Source organism: Molothrus ater, chromosome 19 (genome assembly GCF_012460135.2).
Source record: "Molothrus ater isolate BHLD 08-10-18 breed brown headed cowbird chromosome 19, BPBGC_Mater_1.1, whole genome shotgun sequence".
Taxonomy (NCBI): Eukaryota; Metazoa; Chordata; class Aves; order Passeriformes; family Icteridae; genus Molothrus; species Molothrus ater.
Window position 1 is genome coordinate 9,224,067 of NC_050496.2, and position 17,238 is coordinate 9,241,304.

Genomic DNA, 17,238 nt, shown 5'->3' on the forward strand with positions numbered 1-17,238 from the left:
AGCTGTGGTCTGGGTGGGCTCCTTTCTCCAAGGATAAGGGAAAGAACTGAACCTACAGCTGGATGGCATTCAGAACAAGGGAGCATATGCTCATGCTTAAATTATTGAGATGCTTTTGTCCAGTCCTCCACTCCAAACTATTTCATAACTTGTGTTAGGAATTGTATTCAGGTGTTCAGCTCTCAAATCAATTCCACAGACATTTTTCTAAGAGTAATGTTACACTAGAGCTCCAGCAGACTGGAAGTCAGGTGTAGGAAGGAAGGAAGGGCTTACATGACTTTTGCTGAGGTAATTCAATATAGTTCCAATTGTAATTTTATTTAGATGATGAAAACCAAAGTATATCAATGTACTGTTATGCTGAATTCTACTAATATTCCATCACATAATTAGTAAAAATAACATCATATTTGCTGTTCTGAAAATGAACTGATTATCTTGTCCCCAACACTCCACCTTATACTTGACTCCAGGAAATTCAGCATTATGCTTCTGTCCCATTTTTCCTTACTCCAGATGAATAGTCCCACAAGTATCTTGTAACAGGTCAGCTTTAAGTGAATGCCTCATCAGGAGAACAAGTCAACAGATACCTGTAAAATCTTCAACAAATGTTGTCTGCATAAAACTTTAGTTCATCACTTTGTATTTCAAAGAGAGTCAAAATCTAAGATATACTTTGAAATACTAGAATTCAAGCAGCACAGGTGACATTAACTAAGTTGAGGTGTTCAGTAGTTGAAAAAGTACTTACAGAAAACAAACTGATATAGGTAAGAATGATCTTATTTTAAATTCAAGATAAGTTTTCTTGTCCAAAACATTGAAAGCAACTACCAGTGCCAAGAAGTCCCCTCTATAAATCTTCAGCTGCTACTGCAGAGGTTTTTTTCAGACTTGTACACACACTTGGTACAGACAGTGTATAAATACAACCAAACATGTCACCTTCCAAAATGACTCGAGCCTTTCAACTGTGCAGCTCTGTCCAAGTTACACAGCCCAAGACAGCAAGTTCTGCCACAACCATCTTGTGTTTAGCCAAGAATTGTGTGCTATTCTAGGAAGTTCTCATGATCACAAAATTCTACATGAAAATATAAGCAAACATCCAGCTTCTCATCCAGTCAAAAAGAGAGATTTTAATACACAAGGTTCAAACTTACAACTCCCATGTAGCTACAGAGTAACCAGGCTCCTCCTATGTAGAAAACAACTTTTGACAGCCCCAATATGGAGTGCTAATACATCCTTGTCATAAAAGGAATCAATACAAAATAAATGTGTCAATGAGCTTCAAATTCAAATGATTTCCAGCACTTCAATAGAATAGGTCTGAGATTCTCTCAGGTGGTTCAGTCTTTGCAATTCCCGCAAACTTCCTTCAATCTTGTTGAGTTCTGAGTAGAACCGTACCTGAAAAGAAGAAAACAGAGACATTTCTAGTAAAACACACTTTAATTCTTCCCATACATCATCATACTGTGGAACTATCTGTGGTTCTGCACAGAGTAAGATATTTAAACCAAATAAAGCAGCTTTTGAAATCCAAATGAGACAGAGGCAACTGCAATTCATGCTCAGGAAGGAGCACACAGAGGAGGACAGACATTATTTGATTCACTATATAATTTGTTGTTGTCTGTCTCCCCCTGTTCTCAACATCCATATTCTGAATCCAACTGAAAATCAAAGAATTATCCCAGAAGATGCAACTTACTTGGGCTCTCACAAACTTGTGCAGGTTTGAAAGCAAGTCCTTTGCTTCTGGAAGCATCACCATGACAGTGAACTGAGCATCAAGCAACAGGCACATCCAATCCATGATCTGCAGGGAAACAAAAAGTCCACTTACACTTCCCAGTCTGGAAACACACGTTTGCCTTTAAAAGCTGAGCTCTGAAACATTCACTTCTACTGCAAAATGCATGGGCTCCTATGTTCAGGCATATTTTAAGGAATATTTGCATTCTGATTGTTAAAGTGTTACATCTGACTTCACACAGGTCACATTGATGGCCAGTTCTTTGCAGAATGAATGCAGATGTCTGTTGATTTTAGATATTCCCAACTACTCAGTTACACACCCCAGAAAAAGAAGGAAGCACAGCTTTAGAATGAGCTGCTCACCTGATTTATTGTGGGAGAGCGTATTCCAGGAAGAGTGGTGTTAACTTTTTCACTGCATTTCACATACAGGTAATATAAATACCTGAGAAATAGCTGAAAGTAGAAAAGTCAGAACATTTGTAAAGGACAAACATTTAATAGACCAAGGGGTTTTGTCCTGCACACGGTAATAGCCATAAGGAATTTTTAAATTTTATTTCTTGCTTTGGAATGCAACATAGATGCCTGTATACTACACATTAAAAACAAGTTTTATGGTTCTCTTACACCACCCATAGCTGGATGTTTGAAAATTCCCAGCAATATTCAGTGTAAATTACATTCAGGGGTAATCACTGTTCCAGGAAATGTGTCAGAGATGAGATCAGCTTTGTTTTGATGTGTGGGGTTTTTCTAAGATCACTGGAAACTCACACATATGCTCAGGTACACACAGTTCTTGAAGTTATATTTCAGATTTTGAGAAATGGGAGTTTGGTGGGTTTTTTTCCTAAACTGAGGTGATCTAGATTTGTATTACATTTGGGATTATACAGAGGTTTTTTTTTCTCATATTTTCTAAACTTCTGTTTCTGATAGGACTGACTAAATTACTGTGTCTTTTTCCTTTCTTAAAAAACATCTCAATCAAGGGAAGGTATAATTACTTGCTAACAGAATATGAACTTTTTCCAGGTATGCTGGGTCATAAAGAAAGTTTCTTACTTACATCTTCTAAAATAAGCAAGGACTACAAATATCAAGAAAATTATGTAAGTATATGGAAAAATGTGATATTCCTTAATATTAAATCTTATCAGGCATCCTAATTTCATTTTTGCTCATTAATTTGAATTTATATGAGAAATTCATTGTTTTTTCAGGAGTCCTGAAAGAACAGTGAATTTCTTATATACAACAGAAATAGAATAAAAAATAGAATAGAAAAAAAAAATCTTTTTCCTTTCCTTCACCATGAAATAATAAGTGTTTATATACTTTTTAATGTTAAAATACTTACAATAGCTTGTTGAGCTGGAAGGTTTTTCAGGTGAGGCAAAAGAAATGTTTCAGTGTAAGCTGAATGGAGAACAGCATTTCTGTGTAGTGCTATTAAGGGAATAACATTGCAGGAAAAATACCAGTTTCTTCAAACCAGAGTGAATTCTAAAGAAAATATTTCTCCAGGTTTTTGAGAGAAGTTCTATTTGAATCTTATTTTTATCATGAAATATCTACAGCAACTGAACCATTACAACAGATTTAACTTGAACAGTTCTGTCCACTACAAGAGTAACTGCCTGATGTGCTTAAACAGGCAAATATCCAAAGCACTGATACCTTTGCTTTTAAGTAGAGAAAAATTATTGCAAAAGCGAAATAAAACTAAGTTTAAATTGGTGTAGATACATCCTAAAAGCTAAATATTTCTATTTCTATTTTAAACAATTTTTCTACTGAGCAGAAACAGCTGTTATGAGAAGCCAGAAACTCTGAGCAGTAACAGAGGTTGTGCCTTGAGGCAATAGCAAACACAAACTCCCACAGCACGTGCAGGGCTCTGCCTGCCCTTCCCCACAGAGGATACAGCAATGCTGCCTTCTGAAGCCCAACAGGGCAGGATTCACCATCTCTCTGGTTTTCCTTTGGGATTTTGGTATCACACATGTCCTGGTCCATCTCTTCACTGAAACCATTTTCCAGAATTTCAGTCTTAACTTCCATATCATTGCATTCAATATCAACGTAACAGATGGCAGAATCTAGGTTTACATCTACACTTTTAAGATGGTCTTCACTTATGCTGTAGAAGAAAATTTCAGACATTGAACACTTTTAATTATTAGCTTTAAAATCATCAATGCCATCAACACATATCATGAATTCTATGAAGCTTCTTATGAAAACAAAAACAGACTAAAATTTGGTGAAGAAAAAAAGGAAAGACTGATTTTGAGTTACCTCAAAAACGCTTTCAGGCAAGCATAAGTGATTTCTTCAGGAATATCTGGAAAGCGTTCTAGGCAGATCTGTAAGAGCTGCAGGTCTTTTTGCTCCAAAGCAACAGCCATTAAATCTGGGCATAAACTATAAGAAAATGAATTTAGTATTTAATAGGTTGCACAGTCCACACTGAGAACTACACTTTTGGTAGTAGTACTGATCTTCCGCCCCAGATGGAATTTTATGTAAAACACCAACTTCATCAGAAAATAAACATTTTTGGTACTAAATTCTGATAATTCAAGAACTTTATTTCTACTTTTTTTAATTTTACAGACTATTCCTTACACTTTAAAAAATACAGAGTCACTACCTGTAGGACAAGTCCCGGGTTTCAACAATCTCCTGCAGTAAATTTTGAGGGTAGAACTTTGGATTTCTTTTACATCTGTCTGTAAGGGCAGTGACCACACAGCCAATGGTGGCTTGCAGATCTGGGGTCGGTGCTTTTGCCATTAGTTTTTTCAATTCAGTTTCCAACACATAATTAGAAGCATCCTGGAAAAGACAAATACTGTGCAACTCAGAAGTACATGGCACATGCTTGAGAACTACCCTGGCACTAATTACAAGTTGGCATTAAGTAGAACAGACCTATTTTGGAATTCAAGTTCCAGAAATGTACAGAAATCCCTCAGCACTGTGTGTTTTGACAGGACAGATTCTCTCAAGCATGAAGGAGCTAAATGAGGAGATTCCTCACCTGAACTCAGGCAAGCAGTAACTGCTCATTAATCACTGTTCCATCAGTGACAATGCCAAGGTGTCCAGCCACAGCTGAACTGTAGATAAGCTTCCCTTCTTGTGTGACCTATCACAGCACTTGCAGCAAGTTCTAGAAAGGAACTAAAGAGCTTTTTGCTGAATTTACAGTGGAATTCCTGACAATTCCTCTGACTTCCTATGGCCAAAATGCCTTCAACAAAATTAAGGCCATAAATAAGAACCTAAACAAGCAAAGTTCAGATAAAATATCCTCCCTTATTTACTGTAAGAGACTGTCATTAAAAATGAAGAAATTTGTGCAAGTTTCCAGAACTCAGTTGTTATAAGCCATGTACAGTTCTCAAAACATGCTCCTATGACAAAACTTAATTTCTTTTTAATTTCTTAACCATACTCAAATGCTGTTCTTGCACAATAATGATAACAATATCCTTCATCTCACCTGTTCAAGGCAGCTTGGTCAGCCTGATATGTGCAAGAGGACATGGAAAGAGGTAACAGCTTAAGAGACACCTAGAACATTCTGAGGGTCTAAACTCTATTGAGGATATTTGGGTTACTTACTTTGAGTCTTAGTAAGAGCTGCCCAACTGATAAAGTCCCTGATTGTCCAGTGCTCCTATTTGATCTTAACTGTGGTGAAGAAAAACACAGAGTTATTATTCAGCTCCAAAATATTTAAGGATTTCAAGCAAAATAAAAGGACACTTCATGTGTCAACTTGCTGTCCAGACTATAATTACTAACTCAAATTCCAGAAACAGTGTTAGAAACAATCAGGAACAGATAAAGTGAAATTTCTTTCTGCTGCAACACCTAAAAGCAGCAGCATGGGGAAGAGACAGGACAAACAACAACCCCAAAGGACCCTAATGCTAACTTACATTCATTCTGGACTCTGCTTTCAGAGCTACAGACTCCTGGGACTGAAGGAAACCAGCAGCTCTTCGTCTTCCAGGGTATTCCAGTTCACAAACGAGGACACATCTGGGAACACACAAATGGAACTGCATGAAGGTAACACTTACAGCACATTTCTTGAAGTGTGAATATTGCATCAACTTCTCATGCTAACAGATACTTTCTAAACAATAATGCAAGGGATTTTATGCTAAGAAAGTTGCCAGTTTTATTTCAGCTGTGGGTAATTTTATGACCTTTTTTATACTGTTCCTCCACTTTGCCTCAGGGAGCAGGAGAAGTAAGTTATTACACAATTTATCCTGAGGATTACTTGCAATGTTTTACCACTGCAGTGTTTAAAACCACTGTGACAGAACAATTTTAAACTGAAGTTCACAAACTAAGGTTTGACATTGCCCTATCCAACCACAAACTTTTGAAAATACTTTTTAGGAAACAGCACTTCACTTTGTTCTCAGTAATTCCAGGATCTGAATGACAACCCAGGTTAAGTGAAGCCACCATAAATTCTGACATTTGTGTGCTTTGGTGGTCCCAGCACCAGTAAATTTAGCAGCCAGGAACACAGTACAGGGTGAAGTTGCTTCAAGCTGTTTAGATTAAATTAATTAATTTTATTGGACTGCGTTAAAATAATTTTTATACAATTTCAGACATCTTCCTTTTACAAGATCTTTTCACTGTAATTGTAAAAAAAATCTTACCAAGGGTTTGACTGTCCTTGAGCTTTCCCACAGCAGCTGCCAAGGATGATGTTTCACACTTGTACATAATTACAGTCAGCACTTTCCCATGAATTAGAAAAAATTTCTCCTCATAACACCACAACTGCAAAATATTAAAATGTATCATGAATGAGATAAGCAAAAAAGTGAGTTCCTGCACTGATGTGTAACTCCTTACTCTAAGCTTCAACTGGAAGTCAGTGATCAGATTATTTTAAATTATTTGTGGTAGGTTTAACATTTGCTAGCAAACCTTCATTAACTGCTGATTTTAAATACAGAAATTACAAATGCAGAGCATTTTTTCAGGGATGTCCTAAAATATAGAGGCTGCTCCAAAGCATTAAGTCCTCTGAAAATTTCACTTTTTAAGTTTCCTCTTGTACAATTTTAAGACAAAAGCAGTCAGCTGTTCTGGTTCACTAGTGCATTTATTCCTTAGGTGTCATTTCACCTATTTGACTCTGGAACAGCTTGAAGTGCTGCTCAGGTGTTCACAGAATCATTTAGGCCTTTAACTGCAAATTGCCTGAACAGAACAGACACTGCTGGATTTTGTGTTCAGTGATTTTATTCACACCAAATAATGATGAGAAGTGACAAATTACTAAATGATGACAGAAATTCCTCCAGGCACCACTCTCCCAGTGAATATTCTGACAGAAAGTGCTCCTCAACTGCTCAGCAATAATTTTGCTGCACAAGTTGCAATTCCTGCTCCTCCAGCAGCAGCAGAGCTCTGCAGCCCAACAGTTCCTTCCCTGCTGCCAAAAGCACAAAGCCCAAGGACCCCAAAGCCATGGCTGAGCCTCACCTGGCCACTGGTCCCCAGGGGCAGCTCCTTGGAGGTTTGCAAGGTCTGAAATTTTGTATTCCATATGGTCAGGCACTCTGAGGGAAGTAACAGAGAGATGAGAGCAAAAAGGAACAGAAGCACTACATCTGCCTTTGCTACTTTCAGTTACAAAGGCTGCAGGAAACAGAAATAACTGTTTCAAAACAGCTCAGCCACTATTTAGCATTAGGAATTGCATCACTCAGGTCAAATCTCAATCCAAAGAAATGTTGGATTTCCAGGGAAGAGCTTTAAACCAGAGGCTGAGACAAGAGAGCACAGTTTTCACACCCAATGCTTTGCCCAAGGAAATTTTAGACCTTACAATAGCTTAATATGATTTTTCAAGTTACCTTTGGGCTTTTTCCCAGGATCAGGCAGACTGCCCAACACTGCAACGTGGTCTTTGTCCAGGACAACCAAAGATGTTCCTTTCAGAGCAGCTCCAGATACTGAAAGCTTTAGTAGTAGTGACTTGGACAAAATTTCTTCTTCTTTTTCCTCTTCTTCTTCAGTATCTTGCTGTAGAGGTATCAGAACCTGGTACACAGAGTTATTGGAATCTGTCAAAAGAAAAATAATAATCACTCTATTACAAATTTTTTTTGTGGAAAAAACCTGTTTGATATCATATGGCAAAAAAATCCAAAAAAACCCCAATACCCAGTGAATGCTGAAAGAAGAATTAATGCAGGATATTTAAAGGATTTATTATAATCCAAAGCAGCAAAATAAAAGTACAGCAATAAAGGTGCAGTGAGATCTGCAGGGTACAAGTGATCATGGGTAGGAACAGTTGGTCATTGCAACCATTAAAGTACCAGGAATCCTTCATTACTGCTTGTAGCTATTTTAGAAAGCTTAAAAAACTAAAAATATTAAACAGCATTTAATAAAAATGAACATTTTATGTCCTTTCATACAATTCTTTGCTTCATTATCACAAGCCATTAACAAATATAACTTACACAAACACAGAAGTGTGACAGTTTGGTTTGTTATATGTGCTGTGAAACACAGGGGCCTGGCTGGTTTCTGTTGTTCAAGCTTGTATTTGTGTAGACTATTCAGCTTAGGCTTCTGTACATAGACAAAAAAATCCTTATTCTAAAATAAAAAAAGAAGAGAAAATTTTCCCTTAATTTACACAAAGAAGATATAACAGAAATTCAGATATCAGTACTGCTTAACTTTGGATGTTGTGCAAAATTAGGAAATTGTGTTTTCTATAGGACATACAGAATTATTTGGAGTAGTCTGCAGACTAACAAGTAAAGAAAATTCTTATTTGATGCAACAAATGGATTGACAGGAAGAAGCATTTGCATAAAGACAGATGCAGGTGTAATTCCTTTTTAAAAAACATACATCCTATTCAATAGATCTTCACAATGAGCAATGAAGAGGCACACAATGTCCACTGTACTTCATATTATTAATTGTTCTCTGCAGTTCTGAGAGCCCAGCTTCTCAGCCCTGAATGCAACACAACTTCCATTTAACTGCTATGTTGATTAAATCAGGATAATGATTCTACTAAAAGCTTTAAAAATCAAATATCAAATGAAACCAGTGATGGATTTTGAAAAAAACACTCAGGTCTCCTGCTATGAGAGTTTTTAAAATAAAAAAATATTTAACTCACTTTCTCAGTAGTGAAAATTAAGACAGGTTCTTGGCCTTCCATAAAAGCTCCACTCCACCTAAAACCAGAAAGCTGGATGAACATCCTCCAAATTCTAGCTTTATACATAAAGTCACTATATCACTATACACTAGGCACCTTCTAATTTTAGAATTAGTCTAGTGAATAAATAACTCCAAGATTTTAAAAACCAAGTGTTGGAAGAAAACCCCCAACTCCAGGATCTTGGTCCTTGATTTCCCCAACTTTCACGGTCCCAGTGAGCTCCCCCAAGCAAGAATCCCCCCAGAGGGCCCCACTGACCTGATGGCCTCAGCTGAGAGGAGGCTCTCGATCTCCTGCTGAGGAGCCTCCAGGAGCACATCCAGGGTCCGAACCCCCCCGCCCCTGAACAGCACCAGGGCGCCCCCCTGGGGAAGGGAGTGGATCCTGTACACCTCTGCTGAGAGCTGCAAGAGCAAAAACAAACAAACCTCTGCTTTCTGCTACACAGCCCTGAAAACTGAGTGCTTTCTTCATTATTCTCGCTTATGCCAAGAAACTTTTAACAGAAAAATGATAAAGCTTTAAGATTCTTGATAACATAGATCTGAACACTGCTGATTTGCTGAAAGGCCACAAATAATGCAAATCACTACCCCAAAAAAAGCCAGGAAAAGGTCCTGATGAGCATCACATCCCTGAATCACATCACAAAATACAGGACGGGGTCAGGAGGTCACACAACTGCACCACACAAAGTGATGCTTAACACATCAACTAGCAGAACATGAACACAATTCTTCATCTTCAGAAAGTCCTCAGAAATGCTGGCCTTGGCATAAAAATCACTTTAGGAGATATTAATAATATAAAATAATAGAAATATTCTGATGATAAAGTCAGTGCAAGTGGATTCCTTGTAATACTCCATAACATCATGAAGCACAAGTTAAGCTAAAATGTAATATGGCCAATACTATGAAAATTGGAGCAGTTTTTCCCTCCACCAGGATCCAAACCACATAGAAGAGAACACCTGAAGGACACTTACTGTTGCTTTAAAGGCTTTGTCCAAGTTAAGGTCTTCATTCTTCCATATTCTTAAAACCTTTAAGAGAAGCATCATTTTTAGGTAAAACAGTAACACAGAGACTTCTCAGCACTCAAAATACCAGCAACTGCAACAGGAGGAAAACACACAGGGAGCATTCAGAGCAGCCTGAGGGGAAACTGCCCCAGAGGGGAGCAGAAACAGCAGGAATAGAAACCAAGCTCAGAAATCCTGAGTTGGAGAGAAAGGACAGGAGAGAATAAAGAAAAAGAGCAGAACTCTGAATTAAAGTAGGTAAGAGTGATGGAGACAGGTGAGATACAGATGGCCTGATTTTCACAAGCAATGCTTGGAGTGATACTTCATCAACAACTATGAAAAGCCAAAGGCTCAGCATGATCTAAGCAAATGCTCCATAAACACAAGAGAAACTTTTAACTGTGAAACAGGAGCAGGAAAACGAGGATGGGGGTGTGAATTATTGTAAGCATTCCAGTACCACAATCTTGTAGCTGTAAATGTCACCCAGGCTGCAAGAGGAGAAATAACTCATCCTTAGGGAGTGCCTGCAGCAGGCACTGAGCATCTCCTGTGTCTAAGGCCACCAGACCATGGTGCTCAGCACAGAACCTGCTCACATCACTCTGGAAACCCAGGGCACTGGGAATATTCCTGTGTCTGCTCTGGGGTGCCCTGACCCCCAGGGCAGCTCTGACTTTGACTCTCATCCATGGAGAAAGTTTCCTAAACTCTAGAATAGACCAGAATCCACAAAAGTGTGAAACAGATTATAGAGAGCAGTGTAGGTGCATCACTTGGTGAGAAATTGAGGTTTTGGGGTTTTTAGTGTGCTGTGGATGGCAGCAAGATGGAGGGCACAAGGCATCATCCTGGGTTTCTTCTTCATGCTGCTTCTTCCTTCTTCCTCATGGGTCTGGGTGGCATTTTGTAATTGGGCAGAAAATTCTGCATTACAGCTCTTTGGGATCAGTTATTGAGTTAAAAGGGAAAATAATTTAGGTGTCACTTCTTAATTGCATAGTTTAGTCTTAAAAGACCTTGTAACCAGAGATTGTGGCCATTTTGTGCCTTCTAATGAAAAGCTGCCAAACTCACAGCATGAGACTGTTTCACTGATAAGAAATAATAAACACCTGAGTCCAAACATGAATTATTGTCTCAAGTGCCTTCAATCCAGACCCAGACAAACCCACACCTGGTACCTCCACACGTCACCAGTGTGCCAGGGGCTCCCCACACTTTCAACCAGAAATGTCACACTGCTGATTTTTTCCTACCTACATCCCTCAGGAGGACCCACCAGCTCCCTTTTCCCTCTACAGAAGATGAAGGCTCTCACCTTGTCATCATGAACTGCAATGTACTCGTGGGTTTCAAAGTTGCACACGACAGGACAGGTGAGAATCTGCCCATGTTTAACTGACCAACAGCCCAGGGGCTTCTGATCCGAAATCTAGAGTCAGAACAAAGACAATGCAAGTCAAATGTTACATGTGAACCATTTTGGGGACTTCTCTCATGACAGAAAGGAAATGTGAGACAGCCACATCTGACCTGAATTAGAATATTAAAATATGGAAACTGCTTCACTCAGAAATTCCTCTTGAGCATTCCTGTTTCCACCTCTAACACCAACAATTTCAGAATAACAGGAAAGAACTCTCCATTAATGAGATTTCTTTTCATGTAAGAAGTAACTTTGACCTGTAACAGTCTGAAGGGCTTATGCCATGAAGCACAGGTGCAAGGCATGGCTTTTTCAAAGGGCAAATATTCACTGTATCACTAGTGTAATTTGTATTTACTGACTAATACAATCACACACAGACTTGTGCTTTTTCTCTTCCTATTTCAAGGTGAGTTATTGAGACCAAGAGCAGTGGATTTTGCAGTCTGAACTCCTGTTCTGTGTGATTCACAGAAGGGCACTGGGTGTATTTACAACAAGTTGTGTTGTCACATATGGTCTTGGCAGCGGGAATAAACAACCCAAAGGAGGTTGAATCATCAACCCACTTAAATAATGGAATTATTTGGGTTGGAAGGGACTTTAGATCACCAAGTCCCACTCTCTGCCATAGACAGGGACACCTTCCACTGTCCTAGGATGCTCCAAGCCCTGTCCAACCTGGCCTTGGACACTACCAAGGATCCAGGGGAAACCACAGCTGCTCTGGGCACCCTGTTCCTCACCACTCTCACAGGGAACAATTTCTTCCCAATATCTAATCTAAACCTACTCTCTGTCAGCTTAAACCCATTCCTGCTTGTCCAGCCGTGTGGATGTGATAGCCAACTAAACACAGAAACTCAAATAGGCGCCTTAAAGTTTCTCATTATGGTCTACTGAATAACAGAGACCAGAAGACATTTTCATTTTCAGGTGCTGCAAACTAAAGTCCTCCTGCTGCCCGCAGGACGGCAGCTGACACTGAGCTGACAGCCCGGGACCTGGCACTGCAGGGACACGTACCTGTGGCTTCGGGAAGGTGTTTTTTGGGACGGGGAACGGACAGAGAATATCAGCAAAAGGAGAAATACGCGAACAAGCGCCCGAGCCGCCCCGTGTTCCCGAGCAGAGGGAGCGCAGGGGGCAGAGCATGGCCGGGCCGGGCCGGCGCCGCTCGCGGGCCGGGGCTGTTCCCCGCCCTGCCTCCCACCGGGGATGGCGGCCGGGACAGCGGGGCCTGGTCCGGACAGCCGGGAGAGAGGGAATACGGGAAACGGCGCGGCCCCGGCCCTGCCCGGGACACCCCACCATGCCGGGGCTGCCCGGGCGGCGCTGCCGCCCCCCGAGCACGCGCGCGCGGTACCTTGAAGAGCGTGGCGGCCCGGCCGCGCTCGGTGAGCAGCACGAGATCGCTGCCCGGGCCCGGCTCCAGGCACAGCCCCGGGTCGGGTCCGGAGCCGCCGCCGCCGGGCCCCGGCCCGCGCAGCGTGAAGCTCTCGCACAGCGCAGCCATCTTGGCCAGACCCTGCTCTCGCGAGAATTGGCGCCAGCGCGCGCGCCCCCGCGTGACCCGGGGCGGGGCCGGCCGGGGTCGGGACGGGCCTGGCGCTGTCGCGACCGGGAGCGCGCGCTGCTGTCGTGAGGCGCTGCCCGGCCGGGCCTCGCCTTCCCCGAGCAGGCAGCGCGGCTGCAGGCTGCGGGCCCCGGCTGCAGGCTGCGGGCCCCGGCTGCGGGTAGCGAGCCCCTGCACTCCCAAGGCGTTACGGGCTCTGAGTACTGTGAGGGCTGTGGAGGGCGATGGCAGCTGTCCTCGGGACGGCGCCCCACAGCGGGACGCTCCGGGGTTCGCGGGCACTGCCCTCACTCGGCTGCCCCCGCCGCGTTCCGTGCACTGAACCCATCGCTCCCGCGGCGTTCCCACGGCAGGGGCGGCTGTATGCTAATGAGGGCTCAGATTTACGCTAATGAATGGGTCACGTGCACGCCGATGAGCGGGGGTCACGTCTCTGGTAATGAAGGTCACGTGTATGATAATGAGGCGGTCACGTGCGCGCCAATGTGCCCGGGGACGGACGGTGAGGGCCCCGCTGGGCTCGGGCTGTCCCGGGCTGCGGCCCCGCCTGTGCCAGTGCCCTGTGAGGCATTGAGCAGGGATTGTCCCCAGGGCAGCGGCACTGAGGGGGGATTGTCCCCAGGGCAGTGTCACTGGGGGCGGGATGGGGATTGTCCCCTGGGCAGCGGCACTGAGGGGGGATTGTCCCCAGGGCAGTGTCACTGGGGGCGGGATGGGGATTGTCCCCTGGGCAGCGGCACTGAGGGGGGATTGTCCCCAGGGCAGTGTCACTGAGGGGGGATTGTCCCCAGGGCAGCGACACGGGGTGGGATGGGGATTGTCCCCAGGGCAGCGGCACGGGGCGGGATGGGGATTGTCCCCAGGGCAGTGTCACTGAGGGGGGATTGTCCCCAGGGCAGTGTCACTGGGGGCGGGATGGGGATTGTCCCCTGGGCAGCGACACGGGGCGGGATGGGGATTGTCCCCAGGGCAGCGGCACTGAGGGGGGATTGTCCCCAGGGCAGCGGCACGGGGCAGGATGGGGATTGTCCCCACGCAGTGTCACTGGGGGCAGGATGGGGATTGTCCCCAGGGCAGTGTCACTGGGGGCGGGATGGGGATTGTCCCCTGGGCAGCGGCACGGGGCGGGATGGGGATTGTCCCCAGGGCAGTGTCACTGGGGGCGGGATGGGGATTGTCCCCAGGGCAGCACAGCCCGCCCCGCTGACCGCGCAGCCGGAGGGTCCCGTTCGGGTTTTCACCGCGTTGTGTTTTCCTGTGTGGGATGTTGAGCGTGTGCAGATTTCAGCGCAGCCGTACCCGAGACCAGGAGCCCAGGCTGTGAGAGGTCAGTGCGGGTCCCTGGGGGTCACTGTGGGCTCCGGTGGCAGGGCAGGGCACGGTGACCCAGCGGCTGCCGAGATGTCCCCGGGGCTGCGCGGGCTGTGTTCCCTTTGAGCCGTCCCATTTCCAATTTAAAACATTTCCAGTCCCCTCTTTGTTCCCCGTGCCCTGTCCCACGCTGCCCGGAAGCTTTTCCCTCCTCAATGAGCGCTGCCGCTCCTCTGGAGCAGGGAAAGCTCCGTTTCTATGGAGGAAATGAAGTCTCTGTGTAAAAGCTTATAAAGAACCGTTGTGCAAGGGAAACTTCTGGTGACTAAAATTAACTGACTTGGAGACAAGCCTGAGAGCATTCGAGTGGTCTCTTTTCCAGTATTTTCCAGTTACTTGGTACAACACCGAGCTGCCAAATCCTGCATAAAGAATTAGATTCCCCAATGAAAAACTTCCTTGTCAACCAAATGGTCATTTACAAGTGAATGGGCTAATGCCAGACCGATGAGGCACCTGCCCCGGTAAAACCTTTACAGAGCTGGGGGACAACAAAACCCAGGAGAGGCTGTAAGTGCTTTAAATTTTCCTCACAAAGTTAATTCTTTGTGCTGTTTAATTTTGAGGAAGTGACTTGCAGAGCTGGGGTAGAAATGTTAATGAGGAGATTTCTGCCTACAGGAGACCCAGTAAGAGAAAACAGCCACCGTTGTAAAGAATAGTTGTTGGTAGTTTATTTACAACAAAATGCAACGAAAAATACAATATTAAAAATAATAAATAACTTGGAAAAAACCAGAAACTAAGTGATATGAGATAAATGACAGTCAAATTCTCCTGCTGAGCCTTGCACTATTGAACGTGCAGAGCAAATCAAGACTTGGTCCTTCTTTGACGGTGGTGATGCATTGCCTGATGTTGCCATCAGTGCTCTAAATAAGAGAAATTAATTACTGGACATAACAGAATCACGTGGAATTATCACAGAAACGAAAGAAACCAATAAAACCTGCTTTAGTGACACCACAAAACTACAGGAGATCATAATTCAATGACCGTGCTGTTCATTTAAAGCAAAACATTGTTAGACTTATTTAGCAATTTTAACTTACACATAGAAAACCAAGTCCAAACAATGGCAACAGAAAATCTCCTATGGACAAGATTTTGAATTCTCTCTTACTGCACTCACTAATTCATAAAAAGCATATACATTTGGCTTATTTCAAAGGATAACACATTGTTTTGAAGTTATAGTGCAGCAAGCCTCAAAGCAGTTTTAGCAAAGTATAGCGGTCTTGTAACAAACTGAAATTCAAAGAACAAATATTTCAGTTTCAAAGTCTCTACAGCAGCAATTAATGCAAATTGGCTACTAGATGTCACAAAATCACCTTCCAGAATAACCAAAAAAGCCAAAGAACAAGGTCAAATAGTTTCTTTCCATAGTAGTTATCCAGTCCTTTACAAAATTAACCATTACATTCATAAGAAATCCCATTAAGTACATGTTTCAGGAACAACTTTTGTGGGTCCCTCCCTTTTTGATTTTTTAGGAGATGGACCCTTCTGAAGCTGCACTGAATTGCCAGTTGTTTTGTAATGATTGTTCTATCCAAAATACACAAAAGTACAAGCAAAGCCTGGAGGTTTTCATAGAAACCTGAACAAACTCATCACAGTTTTTGCTCTGAACTGTATTCTCCTTGATAAAAAATTCCTTGCCAAGTCCTGGCAGGGCTGCATCACGGGATTCTTGTCTCTGTGGCAGAGAAGAGGAACACAGGCTGTGCTCACCAAGCTCTGAGGCTGCACCCAGTAAATAATCACAGCGTTTATTTTTGCAAACAAAGTGAGGAACACCTGCAAAACTCTCTATTTTAATCCTAATAAACATGTCTGAAAACACAACAGAAAGGGAAAAATCAGCACTGAAAACAATCCCTTCTCCTCAAGGTGTAACACTGAAATACTCAGACCTTCCTTCTCATTTCATTTCATTTCATTTCATTTCATTTCATTTCATTTCATTTCATTTCATTTCATTTCATTTCATTTCATTTCATTTCATTTCATGTGTGCCTGCTGGGAATATTCTAGAAAAAGCTATCTTACCCTAAATAGCAGCCAACCAAACAGAAAAAGGCATTTAAAGATCCTGTCATTGACCAGATGGGTGATGACTGCTGGGGAAACCAAGACAGAGCTGAGCACTGGGCACTTCCACAATCAGTGAAAACCTGGGGTACTCTTATCCAAAGCAGGGGCACATTAAGATCTTTTAATTGGCCTTGATTGAGCAGCAGCAGCAGCAGCGGCAGAGTGGCTGCTCCTGACCCTGCCAGTGCTGGATCCAGGGGGGGACACTAAAGCTGGGCACAGCAGGGGGAGTCCTGTCACTCTGACACGCCAGCATCCCTGTCTCTCTCTCATCTCTGCCAGGCAGATATTCAAATCTGTCCTGTTCAATGATTTTCACAAATGACTTGTCCCCAAACCTACTTAATATCATGATCAATGTATTGGAAATCAATCAGTTAAAATCAGTAAAGATGGAACTGCTATGGTCTAATAATCTGTGTCAAACCCGGATTCCAAAATGTGAATAGAAACAGTCCCATGAGCACCAGGACACTGACTAGAGCTGAGCAAATTTGTCTTGGACAAATTAAAAATCCATTGAAACAGACTTTCAGGTGGAGCAGACCTGAACTATTTCTGTATGGGCCAAAGTCAGGCAATGAGAAAATAACCAAGCAATGTTTTATGTTTTTAAAGGTTTCCCTTTGCTGTCAATGTTCCAATCTTGATACAATAAATCAATAATAACAATAAAAAATTACACATGATCCTATGATTCCATAATGTGTTAAATGGAA

The 17,238-nt window shown here is 42.8% G+C and overlaps 1 protein-coding gene across 1 annotated transcript; it reads right to left on the minus strand.

Moving 5' to 3' along the window:
- Positions 1 to 300: 300 nt before the first annotated feature.
- NOL11 (nucleolar protein 11) lies at positions 301 to 13,352 on the minus strand. The gene is given in 19 exon segments (XM_036394401.2): positions 301 to 1,419; positions 1,724 to 1,831; positions 2,134 to 2,226; positions 3,134 to 3,212; positions 3,701 to 3,916; positions 4,075 to 4,200; positions 4,430 to 4,614; positions 5,407 to 5,475; positions 5,727 to 5,773; positions 5,776 to 5,829; positions 6,471 to 6,594; positions 7,306 to 7,382; positions 7,680 to 7,889; positions 8,295 to 8,433; positions 8,972 to 9,029; positions 9,275 to 9,420; positions 10,005 to 10,061; positions 11,365 to 11,478; positions 12,839 to 13,352. Coding segments are annotated over 19 exon segments (2,166 nt in total). The 5' UTR covers positions 12,989 to 13,352; the 3' UTR covers positions 301 to 1,305.
- Between the last annotated feature and the right edge of the window lie 3,886 nt (positions 13,353 to 17,238).